Genomic DNA, 14,746 nt, shown 5'->3' on the forward strand with positions numbered 1-14,746 from the left:
CATTATTTGTGATAGATAATGTGCACAAGAATATTCCTAGAAAGGCAGGAGAATTGGAAGCTAGAGCATTAAGAGGGCCATGGAAACTGTCTCAATTTCAGTTATTCACTACCGTTCAAATAAACTGACTTCATCCCTTTTGTTTCCCTCCGGAAGTAAAAAGGTTGAAGTTATCTGTAAAATAGGGGATAATACCTTGCAGTTTGTTTGTGGGTGCAGTCATTTTCCATCAATAATGGCCAGCACTCCCCCCTGCACATCACTAATCAAGGAAATAATACCATAATATCCTACTGGCAATTAAGTAATTTATTTTGTTTTAAAATAACATACATATACAAACACAAAATGGAAAAATTCATATAAATGCAGTTATACTTTGATTATTTTCTTTTGTCAAAATCTAAAGATTTTCTTGACACAAAAAAATAATATTGAATTACCAAATACAGAAACACTTGGTAACAAGCTACACACATAGCCTTCAAAAGCAACCCTGACTGATTCAAGGACATTTAAATTGGACAGTCATAAATGTGGATTTCTTGGTCATCACCAACTGAAACAATTTTTGAGCCATTTCCGTTGTATTGCACACCCCAGACCTGTGAATGAAAAACAAAAACAACCCCCAACAAGGTTAGTAGAAATACACAATGACAAGTATATGCTGACAAAACAGCTGCACAAGTCTCATACCTGGTCTTGATGATCAAAGAAGGTATGAGCACACGTCCTTGAAGGCACGTCCCAAACTTTCACGGTTTTGTCTGATGAACTGGAAAATACATTAAAATACCATTTGTTTCATTCCTATGAGTGCCAAGGATCCAGCAATATAAAATAGCTGCTGCTAACAAATAGTTGCTTCTGCAGGCAGTCTACTCACTTGTGCAGTGTAAAGCACAAACCACAAACTTCTCCCCTTCAGTGAACTGAAACATGGCAAGTTGTGCCTCTTGGTATACATATATCCCCAAGTGTTAATACTATTCAATCACAATTCACAGGTATATTTATCCCCCATAACATTCAGTTCCTAGATGACATCATCTAGTGCAGCAGCCTCTTCCAACTGAGGCCAGGCCGTGGGACTAGATGGCCTCTCAGACTTGGTTTACACATCACCAGTACCCATGGGTTTTTTAAATCATGGGTAGCTGTGAACAAGCCAGACCAAAGAAGCCACCTCCCGAGTGCTCGACCACTTCTGGTTTGCTAAACATCCCCCATTCCCAGGTTGTTTGCCGTGATTGTCCAAACCCAGCACTGGGGGAGAAACCACCCAGAACTGTCGTAACCCAACAACAAACCGTGAATTAAAATGCTGGGTTGTTTCTCCCTCAACAATCCAGAGCACTGGGTTGATACGTCACAGCAAATAACTCAAGGTTGTTTAACAAAGCGGAGGCAGCATGCTCGCTCACCCCTGCGCGGTTATGACTACCAATTGTTTAAACAGCCCATCCATGGTCGTAATGTACAAACCAGGTCTTGGCCTGATGCAGCAGGGCTTCTCCTAGTTTGTGCATGCATGCTCAACACTTAATGAGTGTGCCACCGCAGACAGAACTTCCACATCAAAACACAGTACTTTTCCCTGGAGTCAGTTCACACATTCTACAATATATTTGATGACTAGCAGCTATCAAGTAATGTAAAGGACATGTGAGAAAGCCAGGGCACTGGTTATAATAGATAGCTGTTAAAGATAGCTAAAAGTAAAAAATGCAGAGCTGTGATACAATCCCATCTCAAAATTCTGCACAATCCCACTGAAATAAGTAGGAGTCCTGCTCATTTCTATGTAGCTCTCAGAAAAATTCTAGACGGATTCTAGTGCACCAACAACTGATACCACACTTTCATCCCACATGAATACCACGGTCATGACATCTCCAGCACACCAGTCTTGCAAACAAACTGAAGAAAACATGGACAAGAGCTTAGTTATGCTGGTAACACATCACCATTTATGGGGAAACCATGCATACCAAATAAGCAGAACTCTAGAATGATGGACCACATGGTGGATAAATGAAGGCCAACAGTACTATACAGTAGAAAAAAAATGTTCTGTGAAGCAAGATCAGCCAGGTAGAGAAACAATATACATGAGACTGCTGTTAGGAAGCAATCCTATCAAGATCGATAGTCGCCTCCGACCCCAGGGGCAACTGCCTATCCAGTGCAGTGCGGGAGGAGTAGTGAAGAAAGGATCTCCTCCTCGCTCCCCTCGCCTGGCTTTTGCGGCTAGACAGCCAATTTCAGCTGTCTAGCTGCAGGACCTCGAAGTGTGGGAAGTGGCGGGCGGATGACACATAGGATGCGTCGTACTGGATTTCCGACTTGCCCACCCCTGGGAATACCCCGTTTTCACCACTCCGCACTGCTCATACAAGTACAGAGCCAATCCACACTGCCCACGCAGTGACGTGGGAGGGGGTGGGGGTGGGTTCTCTCGGAACTGACCTATCCTATGGCCGTGTAGCCGCTAACTAGCAGCCACAGGATTACGCCCTTACCTACCTATATTATGAATAATTTCTAACATAGAGTTTTTCTGTCATATACCCCAATAATCACACTCTGTCTAATACTAACATTAATTTGCTAAAGCCACTTAATAAAAAGTATAGAGTAAGAAAATGAATTTACCAATGACCAGATTTGCAACCACATGCATTTATTCCATGAAGTTCTATTTATAAACAGGCTTCCTCTCCGCTACCCATCCCAATGAACAATGATGTTGTAATACACCAATGCAGTGTAACATGGTGTCAGACAAGAATCTGAAAGACCTGAAGTTCACTAGATGACCTTGGACCACTCATCATCATTTAGCCTAACCTAACTTATAAGGTAGTTATGAGGATCACAGTTGGAGATCGTGGGGAAGAGAACAAACAATGTTCCTTGGAGGAAAGGTGGGATAAAATGTAATATAAACAAATAAAACCAGAGAACGTACATACCTGGAAACAAAATGGGTGTCATCGGGACAAAATGCTACATTTAACACCCAAGACGCATGGCCACTAAGTGTCCCCGCCAGGTTTGCATGCTGTCTGTGGAATTGAAAAATAGGTCCTTGTTTAGAAAAATACCTTGTTGCAGTCATCTTCCAACTATAGTGCCAGGAATCCACAAAAGCTTATCAGCACAGAATGAAAAGGTACAGTTTAATGAAAAGGTGCAGAAAAGGACAAACAAAATGATCAAGGGACTTGAGCAACTCACCTATGAGGAAAGGCTGCAGTGCTTGGGGCTTTTTAACTTAGAAAAAGGCAAGATAAGAGTGTGGAGGCCACACATTGTCTTGAGAAAGTGAACAAGGAGGTTTGTCATTTCCTATCTTCCCCTACAATGTAGGTGGGTGCTCAGTACATTTCAGAGCACACTTCATTCAAGGTCCAAGAGGCCAGCATCCAGCTTGAATAAACTGCATGTCCTATGCTGCAACCCATACTTTCCTGCCGTTTAAAGGGGTTCTCATGGCAAACAGCACTCCCCGAGTGAGGAAGTTTGAAAGTCACTTAACGTAATGAAAATGCATCATTCATCATTACTTAGACAAAGAAAACTTGCAAGCCCACAAGAGTAATTCCTTATAGCAGTCACATTAATGGCAAACTTTGACTGATTTGGAAAGTGCAGACAGACCCAAGAGATGCTTCCATGAAGTGAAATGGATGAAGGTCAAGTGTTTCATGGTACAACGTTTGGTACAGGGCTAGATCAGCCTCTACCAACCTGGCGCCCTTCAGATGGGTTGGACTACAACTCCCAACATCCCCCAGTCGCATTCCAATACATCGAGGGCATCAGGTGGGGGAAGTCTGGGCGAGATGGACAAACAGTCCGACCTGGGATACGGCTATTTTCTATAGGATGATGGGCAATCGCTTAGTTGGCTTTAAAAGGGGATTAGATAAACTCATGGAGAAGGAGGAGAGAGTCTCTCAGGAGCTCTTAGCCATGATAGCTACACAGAACTTCCATGTTCACAGGTGGAACACCAAGGTGTGTCAGATTCCTGGAAGCATCTGGCTGGCAACTGTGAACAACAGCATAGATTAAACCTCTGAGCTGATTGACTAGGACAGGGTGGGCAACTTGTGGCCCTCCAGATGTTTTGGCCTACAACTCCCATCATCCCTCACCATTGGCTAGGCTGGCTAGGGCTGATGGCAGTTGTAGGCTAAAACATCTGGAGGGCCATAAGTTGCCCACCCCTGCAGTAGGATGTTCTCAACACACATCCCAGGTAAAGAGAGTGTCTCTTTGTGGGGATTCAGAAAACCCAGAGCATAAGAACATCAGAAGAGCCCTGCTGGATCAGACCAGGAGTCCATCCAGTCCAGCATTCTGTTCACACAGTGGCCAGCCAGCTGTCGACCAGGAATCCACAAGCAGGGCACAAGCACAACAGCACCCTCCTGCCCATGTTTCAACTGGTGTACATGGGTATACTGCCTCTGGTCCTGGAGGTAGCACATAACCATCAAGACTAGTAGCCATTGATAGCCTTCCCCTCCAGGAATTTGTCTAACCCACTTTTACAGCTATCCAAATGGGTAGCCATCACTAGATCTTCTGGTAGCCAATTCTATAGTTTAACTATGAGCTGTGTGAAGGAGTCCTTCCTTTTATCTGTCCTGAATCTCCCACCAATCAGCTTCATGGGATGACCCTGGTTCTAGTATTATGTGAGAGGGAGAAAAAAAGTCTCCCTATTCATGTTCTCCACACCATGCATAATTTTGTGCACCTCTATTATGAGATGTCGTTCTCCTCACTCGCCTTTTTTCCAAGCTAAATGATCTCAGCTGTTGTAAGCAGGGAAGAAGAGATACAAAGGAGGAAAAAGGTGGATAGAGCGAAGTGGAATGCTGTGTTGGTATCGAAGCAGTTGGGAGCACAAAGAAGATGGGTTTTAGAATGACATTACATTTACAGTGAGATTAGCTTTACAATTATGTTACCTTTTTCTCTGCAGAGAAAGGATTCATACTTACACATCATAAATCTTGATGTAGCCATCGTCTGAAGCCGTGACAAGCAATTGGGAGTCAGGGGAAAATGTCAAGGAACGGATAGGCATAGCATGACCTGAAATCAAGAGAAGGCCAGTTTTGTCCATGACAACCTCTACATAGTCACATCTCCTACTGTCCCACTCCTCTGCAAATCTGTCTGACTTCCTTTTTTCCTGAACCGTTTTGCCAGCGTGGGAAAGCAAAGCACAACCTATTCCCCTCCACCATCAGAAGTGCCAGTAAGAGACATGAAAACCAGGAAAGGAGGCAGGGCAGAGATGGGTAACCATCTACTGCAAACATTCAGAGCCTTACCTTCCAGCGTATGCAGAAGTTTTCCGGTCGCAATGTCAAAAATATTGATAATGCCATCTATAGCTCCACTGGCTAGATATTTCCCATCTGGGCTCTGCAAACACCACAGATCGACATTACGATGACTGCCCTCTTCCCCTCGCTCCAGGTACAAGCAGAGGCAAAGGGGCTGCAGGGCAGAATCCAGAAAACGTTAACTACACCTAAGCTTTTTCTACATCGGCGGACTCCGTTCTAGGAGAAGGCGAAAGCTGGCCACCCTTGTACCCTGCGTTACTGAGTATTGCAGAGGTGGGCAATTTGTGCCCCTTCAGCCGTTCTGGCCTACAACTCCCATAATCCCTCACCACTGGCTACACTGGCTAGGGCCAGTGAGATGTGTAGGCCAAAACATCTGGAGGGCGAAGAACTGCCCGCCCCCGCTGTACCGCAAAGGGCAGCGGAGGAACAGCTTGTGGCCACGTCACGCAGATCCACGGATGGGGAAGCCCTCAGGCTGCTGCTTGATATAAGTAAGAGCCGCAGCCGGCGATGGGTCAGACTGGTCACCAGCTTGCTAGCATGACACAAGCTTGCAGAGCACAGGAGTACTGGTGAGACCTCTCTGCACACCATGAGGAACTTTTAGGGAAGGTTCGTCTCGGTTCAATGAAGTTCTGACTTTCCTGCAAGAAAAGCCAGGTATGGACCCATAATCAAGGGCACCATTTGAATGGAGGCCCAAAACATACCAGCGGTTGACTCCAGGATACGTCAGAACATGCCCAAGGATCAAAAGATGGTGGAGACACACCTATACATGCCACAGTAATGATGATGAAGGAATTGATGGTTAATGAGCACACATTCTCATCCCATTCATTTAATCTGGGCTTAACTGCATTTGAATATCTCTGGATTTCCATGCCAATTATTTCCTAGTGTGTATTCCAAAGAGTGCGAGACCATACAATTTTATATATCTCTTTTAGATTTAAACACACACCCTTGTGAACAAAATAAGGAGGGTTTTGTTCCAATGTATCCTTGCTGATCAGTATTTTCCCTCCACTGATGCTACAGCAGAGTGGAGGTCTCAGGCCTGATCATCTCTTCCCTTTGCATTCATGCATGCATAAACAAATAAAAAATAGCTTTTAAAACTCTCATAATTCATTGCAGGGCACCTGGGATGCATTTAGCAAGTGGTGGTAGTAGAGACTGCACCAAGCGCTTCTTAAAAGACCAAAAAAATACAGGTATCTTACATATGCAATACTCAGGATGAATTTGCCTCTAGTGTCCAGGGAATACTCTTTTTTTCCAGTCTCAACACCAAAAATGTTGACTTTCCCTATGTGACTTCCTGTTGCAACATACTGAGAATCCGGTGAAAAAGCCAATGACCAGGCATCAACTGTGTGAAAGGAAAGAGGAAAAAAATGTTAGATTAGATATCTCATATCTATATAGGTTCACTTATTTATACAGTGTGATATTAATGCATGACAGTTATGCAAGAAAGTGGATTAAGATTTGAATGTGTATCCCCATCAAAGAAATAAACTGTTCATAAAGTATCCTCGTTCACATACAATTGCAATTAGTCATGACTAACTTTAACTGGATCAGAGTCATTGTACAGATTGCTCACCATCTAAGTTTTAATTCCATGAGTCACCCCGATACTTTTAGTGGAATAATAAATGAATCCATACAGCTGTAGTTAGTCTACTGATTAAACCTCATACTCCAAGAACAAACAAAGTTTGCATAGGAAACAGAGAATTTTAAGATTTTACCTGGTCCTGCATCTATTGACTTGATCTGTTTGCCTGTGTCTAAATCCCAGATACGTATGTGAGCATCTAAAGAACTAGACGCTGCAATGGTACCAGTGTGACTAATATCCACTGACACCACTCCCAGCTGATGACCTTCTAAAGTCCACTTGAGGTCTAGCTTTTCCTCGTTCCTTTGCAAAATAAAAGGAAAACTTTAATCATAGTCATAATAATGAGGAATTTCCCCCACATGGTACACCAGAAATCACATTCTGAAATTCATTTTTTCACATTTCTCCAGCTCCAAATTTTGCCCTCCCATACTTCAGAACTGCACATGAAAAGGAGCTGAACTTTTAAAAGCTGAGATAATTACACACCACCATGTCCCACAAAGACAATGGGAAGGACCTTAGCTCAGTGGTAAAGGCCTCAGGTTCACTCCTTGGCATCTCCAGGTACAGTTGGGAAAGACTTCTGAGATCCAGGAGAGCTAAGATGGACCAATCACCTGCCGTACTATAAGGCAGCTTCCAGTGTCCCTATTACTTGTAAGCATATCACTGTGAGCAGGACTGTGGACAAAGCACTTTCAAAACCCCAAGTCACTGACTAGGCAAGGAAAATTAACTTCTGTAAAGCTTCCTTGGCCAAAGGAAGGGCATGGCTTAAAAACCAGATGATTAGCTGCATCAAAGTTATATGTGTGTATTTATACAGCATTTACTATAGAGTAAACCAATATATATCATAGCTATATAAAAAAAGCATCAAACAAGTTCACAGAAGACACATATATCAGCAACTACAAGTTATGAGGCCAAATGGACCGATACAAATTTACACTGTGTTCCTGACCTCTAGAGAATTCAGTTTAACCAAAATAAAATATATTACTTCCCCCTGGAACTTACCATTTCCAGACTTTCACCAGGTCATCCAGAGAGCCTGAGATTACAGTCTCCGAGCCATCATTTCTATTTTTCCCCCAAGCGACCGACCAGATGGCATCATCATGTGCTGAGAAACAACAAGTGAATTGACTGCACAATCCTATACATGCCTACGCAGAAGTAAGTCCCATTGAGTTCAATGGTGCTTACACCCAGCCTGAAAAACATGGGTATATTGTTATTTCTTGAGTCTTTCTGGTTTACAGAAAAGCTTCCTCACGGTGGTGTGCCTAGTGTCACAAGGGGCGTACATTTTGCCTGAGCATTAAGTAACCTTTCTTGGACCAAAAAAACAAATGAGCAGTTTTTAGAAGGATATACAGTTCCCCTTTGTTTCTCTCAGACAGTGGGAACAAAAGTCAGACTATCTAGATTACATTAATGTAGAGTGCAAGGGCATGCTTGTATGTGAGATCAGAAATCATGACAGTTTAAGAATTAATCATTTTTTACCCACTTCCTTGTTTTGATCTGTAATTTTATGTCCCTGTATTTTCAAACATATCAGGAATCAAGTTTCTTCTTGCCATTGTTTCTCTCTCTCTTTCTCAATACTTAAGTTAGACTTCTAAGAGAACACAATGAATTCCATCTCCTGCTTATACACATGATTTACTATCTTTTTAAAATCACACACAACATACAGCCTTGAGTAGTTCCATCTCCTTACCTTGTTCTTGCTTAAAAAGAATACTGTACTGAAAAGAAAAATAAATAAATGACTATCTGTTATAAAAAAAAGAAAAGTTAGATGAGAAAATTGTTGTTATGACTCTAGTGTTCTTACTTGAGTAGTCATTTCTTCATACAAGCTGAATATGTATGGAAATAGTCTGCAGGGAAAGAGGAGACATTTGGTTTAGAGATCACACCAAAAGGCAGGGAAAACAAATTCTAAGTAGATACAAAAATACGAATCAAGTTGAATAGAAAATAAAATTGTAAAGCACTCATACAAGGGAAGCCATTACAAAAATCAACAAATGATAAGTAGCAAGGTATTTACATTGTATGCAGCAAAAAATTCCTTACTAAGGCAATAAAGGAATGAGAATGTAGCAGGCAACAGAACAAGCTACAAATCAGTCACAAGAACATAAGAGCCCTCCTGAATCAGACCAAAAGCCTGTCTAGTCCAGCATTCTATTCACACAGTTGCCAACCATCTGCCTGTGGGAAGCCCACAAGCAGGACATGAGTGAAATAGCACCCTCCCGCTCACGTTTCCCAGCAACAGGTACACACAGGCATACTGCTTCTGAAACTGGAGATAATACATATCCAATACTGATAAGTTGCCACTGACAGCCTTAGACCTGGTTCACATGATCAAAAGAAGCCATTCTGGCTTAAATAAGGGTTGTAGAATTATTTGAGGGTTGTTTCCCCCTCAAACAAGCCATGTCGCCTGGGGTTGGACGACACAAACCATGCCCAGGCAGGTAATTAGGGAAATACTGTCCAACATGCACCAGGGCTTAAAACAACCCGTGGTGGCTTCTTTGATCATGCAAACTGGCCCCTCCATTAATTTATCTAATCTCATTTTAAAGCCATCCAGACTGTCACTACATCTTGTGGTAGCGAATTCCACTGTTTATGCGCTGTGTGAAAAAAATACTTCCATCTGTCTGTCCTTAATCACCCACCAATCAGCTTCACTGGATTACCCCATTTTCTAGTGGTATGTCAGAGGGAGAAAACCCTCACCCAACCCATGTCCTCCATGCCATACATAATACCATACACCTCTATCACGGGCCCACCCCCCAGTTCAAATTTCAGCTCTGCTATAAATTCGCAAGATGGCCTTAGGCAAGCCAGTTTCTCACAGCCTCAACACTCCCCACTGCATCTGCAAGAGGGACAGTAATACTGACCTACCTTACAGGGTTGTTTTAAGGGTTACCGAGATAAATTAAATATAGGGATAAAGTAAGTATAGGGATCTGAACACTCTACAGACCTGTATAAATGCTACATATTCTTATCCTTTAAATTAACTATATATTAAAAGTATGAGAAAAAACAGAGGAAGGAGGGGAAATCAGCACTATCAACAGCCCAATTCTGAGAAAGCAATGCCTGCTTTCTCAGAAGTATTTTCATTGTTTTCAATGGGCACCAGGTAAAAGTGATTGCACCTCAAGTGGAAGGTGGGTTCTCCCCCTCCCTGGAGCACCCACTTTGTACAGGTGTGCAAGGGACAGAGTTATGGCAGGTACCATAGGGTGGCTATATGTGTCCTACTTTACAGAGAACACCCCTGTATTTGAAGATGTAGTCTATCTGATGGGCTGTCCAGTCCCAATCTAGGTTAAAGATTAACAAGGAAGAGCATGCAGGCGCCTTGAAATTGCCCATCCATAGTTTGCACCCTGGGTTGTATCCAATGTTAGCCCTACTTAGAGTTGACCCATTGCAATGAATGGAACCTAAGTTCAGGTGCCTGCTGACCTCTTTGAATGTTTAAAGTGGGAATTAAAGACTATTATTCCGGCAGGCTTTCCCTTTTTAGAACTCTCATTCTTCTTTGTTGACTATATACTTCTTTTATGCTCTACTGTTTTTTATTGTGGGATTTCTTATTAAATTGTTTTTAACGCTATATGCCACCTAGAGTACTTTGTATATAGGCAGGTTATAAACTGAATAAATAATAAATAATAATAAGTTAGTCATGACTAACTTAAGTTCCACACATTTGAATGGGTCTACTCTAAGTAAACCTAACATTGGTTCAACCCCTGCTTAGCAGACTGCACAGGCACACAGCTCACCTGATTTGGTCACGGTCTTCCCTGCTATGGGGAGATGGTCTTGTATTTCTATTAAAATTATACAGTAATGATTTCAAAATTTCCACCCACACCGATAAATTAGCACCTGCAAGTTTTCTGCAGATCTGTGTCCTCTTTTTTTGGCAGTGCATAAGTGGCCCACCCTACAGGTGCAGATTATCTCCTCCCCTGCCCTTGCCCCCCCCCCGCCAGTTGTGCTCATTAGTGTGCCCTCCTAGCCAGAATTCCCTGGGGGTGAATCCCAGTGGGCTTGCTCCTGCGTAAACACACAACAGGGTTGCATTACAGCAGCCTTCCCCAACCTGCGGCCCCGCCAGATGTGCTGGACTACAACTCCCAGTATCCGCCAGCCAGCATGTAACCCAACACATCTGGCAGGCCGCAGGTTGGGGAAGGCTGCAGTTCAAGCTCATTAACAAAATGACACGGCAAGCCAGTAAACAAATAAAAGGGAAGGAAGGATAAAGCAAGAAAAGACGAATGGATGCAAGGTTGCCTAGAAGTAGAGAAAATATACTGATTTATCGTCGCCATAAAAAAAAACAGTGACAACCACCACCACCACCGAACACCTCGGGTTGGATCCAGATCTAAGGCGCAATCCTACGCATGTTTAGAGAGAAAAAAGGGCCTTCGACTCCCTGCAGTCATCCTTCCTTGCATCCCTCCAGCGCTTGAGTGGAGGAGGAGAGAGACCACTTGAGGCCATGGCTCAGTGGCAGAGCCCCTGCTTTGCAGGCAGAGGGTCGCGGGTTCGATCCCCGGCATCCCCAAGCAGGGCCGGGAAAATTCCTGCCTGAAGCCCTGGGGAGCTGCTGCCAGCCAGTGTCGACAATACTGGGCGAGATGGACCAGGGGCCTGACTCAGCAGAAGGCCGCGTCCTGCGGCCCCTTCTGACGCCAGAGAAGCAGGCGCGCAGAAGGGGGGCGGCTGTTGCCATGGAGACCCGGCCTAGCAGGCCCAGGCCAGGCCTCCCGGGCCCAACCCCCACCTCTCCGCGCCCCGCCCCGCCCCGCCCCCAATCCGGGGGGCCGCCTCACCGGCCTCTCCTCCGCGCCCCTCATCCAGCGCCCAGCAACGCTCAGCCGCCGCGGAACCCCCTCCTGCCCCGCACATCCGGCGCCTCCTGATGACGACGCGCCACGGCCAGAGCGCCCTCGCGTCGTCTCGGCCCAGGGAAACCATAGAGAAAGGGACGCTCAGATGCGCCTGCGGAAGGGCTCTTTACCGCCACCTGGTGGCAGGGAGGGAGGGTGCGGGGTGCGAGTCCCATTTGCAAGCGGCGGAAAGACTCCCGCGGACTTAGCGGCGAGGACGAGGGGAGGAGGGTGCCGCTGCCTGTTTGTTGCAGGATCCCACCTTCTCGTCGCCCGTTTCGGTCGTTCCTTTGTCTGCCCCACTTTCCGTTCTTTACAAAGTGCATCCAGTGACTGGCATTTTCTTTACTCCGGATTACCGAATCCGGATCAAGTTATTTATCTTCTGGTGCTTTGCCCCGGATCACTGAGTCTGGATTTTTATTTTATTTACTTAAAAATACGTTTAGGCCGCCTTTAAGAGCAAAAGCCCTCTCCACGATAAACATGAGTTTATGTGATAAAATCTTATACAATAAAAGGACAAATATAATACTGTCAAAGGTTCTTTATCTTCTGGTTGTAGATTTGAGATTACTGGATGCAGATTCTTTATCCTATCACCAGCTGAGGCTGGACTCGACCCTATCTGGATGTGGCGGATCTTGCCTTAGTTATTCATGCCTTGGTTACATACAGGCTAGACTACTGCAATGCATTTTATGTGAGGCTCGCTTTGAAGACAGTTCAGAAGCTTCAGCTAATGCAGAATTTGGCAGCCTGGATGCCAGCGCCGGCACAGCATTCACTTCATGCTACACTATTTTGTGCCATTTGCACTGGCTACCTGTTGTTTCCAGGCTGAATTTAAAGCGATGGCTTTTGTTTTTAAAGCCCTGAAGAGGTTGAGACCATGTCACTTAAAGAACCGCCTGCCTTAAGAACCGCATTAAGATCTACTACAGGGGCCCCACTTGTTTACCTACAGTTAGCAGCAACCTCCCCTTCATGGATCACTGCCTTGTTGTGGCGAAGGGGCTTGCGTAACTCAGTGAAGCCATAAGCTATGCCGTGCAGGGCCACCCAAGACAGACAGGTCATGGCAGAGAGTTCTGACAAAATGTGGTCCACTTGAGAAGGACATGGCAACCCACTCCAGTGTTCTTGCCAAGAAAACCCCATGGAACGTATCACAAGGCTAAAAGATATGACGCCGGAAGAGGAGCCCCTCAGGTCGGAAGGTGTCCAATATACTACTGGGGAAGAGCAGAGGGAATTTCCAAGTAGCGCCAGAAAGAGTGAAGCGGCTGGGCCAAAGCCGAAAGGACACTCAGCTGTGGATGCGTCTGGTGGTGAAAAGAAAGTCCGATGCTGTAAAGAACAATATTCTTTAGGAACCTGGAATGTCAGATCAATGAATCAAGGTAAGCTGGAGGTGGTCAAACATGAGATGGCAAGATTGAACATCGACATCTTGGGAATCAGCGAACTAAAATGGACAGGCATGGGCGAATTTAATTCAGGTGACCATCATATCTACTACTGTGGGCAAGAATCCCTTAGAAGAAATAGAGTAGCACTCATAGTCAACAAAAGGGTGGGAAAAGCAGTACTGGGGTACAATCTCAAAAATGATAGAATGATCTCAGTACGAATCCAAGGCAAACCATTCAACATCACAGTAATTCAAGTCTATGCCCCAACCACTGGTGCCAAAGAAGCTGAGGTTGATCGGTTCCATGAAGACCTCCAACACCTTCTAGAACTAACACCAAAAAAAGATGTCCTCTTCATCATAGGGGATTGGAATGCTAAAGTCGGAAGTCAAGAAATCACCGGGATAACAGGCAGGCATGGCCTTGGTGTACAAAATGAAGCAGGACAAAAGCTAATAGAGTTTTGCCAAGAGAACACGCTGATCATAGCAAACACTCTTTTCCAACAGCACAAAAGACGACTCTACACATGGACATCACCAGATGGTCGATATCGAAATCTGATTATGTCCTTTGCAGCCAAAGATGGAGAAGCTCCATACAGTCAGTCAAAACAAGACCTGGAGCTGACTGTGGCTCAGATCATGAGCTGATTCTTGCAAAATTTCAGCTTAAATTGAAGAACGTAGGGAAAAGCACTAAACCATTCAGGTATGACCTAAATCATATCCCTTATGAATATACAGTGGAGGTAAGGAATAGATTTCAGGGATTAGACCTGATAGACAGAGTGCCTGAGGAACTATGGACGGCGGTCCGTAACACTGTTCAGGAGGCAGCAACGGAATCCATCCCAAAGAAAAAGAAGTGCAAGAAAGCAAAGTGGCTGTCTGATGAGGCTTTACAAGTAGCTCACGAAAGAAGGGAAGCGAAAAGCAAGGGAGAAAGGGGAAGATATATCCAACTGAATGCAGAGTTCCAGAGAATTTATTCAAGAGAAAACTCTCTTGAAAAGACCCTGATGCTGGGAAAGACTGAAGGCAAAAGGAGAAGGGGACGGCAGAGGATGAGATGGCTAGATAGTATCACCGATGCAATGTATATGAACTTGAGCACACTCCGGGAGAGAGCGCAGGACAGGAAGGCCTGGCGTGCTATGGTCCATGGGGTCACAAAGAGTCGGATACGACTGAACGACTGAACAACAACACAACAACAATTCTGCCTTTCTCTGCGGAGCTCCAGGGCAATATATGTGGTTCCTCCCACCCCCACGCCACATGCACATTATATCTTCACAACAACCTTGCAAACCTTTGGCTAGAATCCTATACCACTCACCTGAGGTAGGCCCCATTG

The 14,746-nt window shown here is 44.6% G+C and overlaps 1 protein-coding gene across 2 annotated transcripts; it reads right to left on the bottom strand.

Annotated features, from left to right (window-relative positions):
- Positions 1-287: 287 nt before the first annotated feature.
- Positions 288-12,003, bottom strand: SKIC8 (SKI8 subunit of superkiller complex). Of its 2 annotated transcripts, XM_084816765.1 has the most exons (12): positions 11,916-12,003; positions 10,854-10,901; positions 8,861-8,906; positions 8,744-8,771; positions 8,035-8,140; positions 7,139-7,311; positions 6,605-6,753; positions 5,358-5,451; positions 5,022-5,115; positions 2,979-3,071; positions 700-778; positions 288-605 (listed from the first exon to the last, which is right to left on the bottom strand). In XM_084816765.1, exons 3-12 carry the CDS (start codon positions 8,870-8,872, stop codon positions 516-518), a joined length of 918 nt encoding a protein of 305 aa, XP_084672891.1. In that variant the 5' UTR covers positions 8,873-8,906; positions 10,854-10,901; positions 11,916-12,003; the 3' UTR covers positions 288-515. The 2 variants fall into 2 exon arrangements, with proteins under 2 accessions (XP_084672891.1, XP_084672890.1); XM_084816764.1 differs by lacking the exon at positions 10,854-10,901.
- Between the last annotated feature and the right edge of the window lie 2,743 nt (positions 12,004-14,746).

This window comes from Heloderma suspectum, chromosome 11 (assembly GCF_057233095.1).
Source record: "Heloderma suspectum isolate Gila_16-S chromosome 11, 16-S_ref, whole genome shotgun sequence".
NCBI classification, from domain to species: domain Eukaryota; kingdom Metazoa; phylum Chordata; class Lepidosauria; order Squamata; family Helodermatidae; genus Heloderma; species Heloderma suspectum.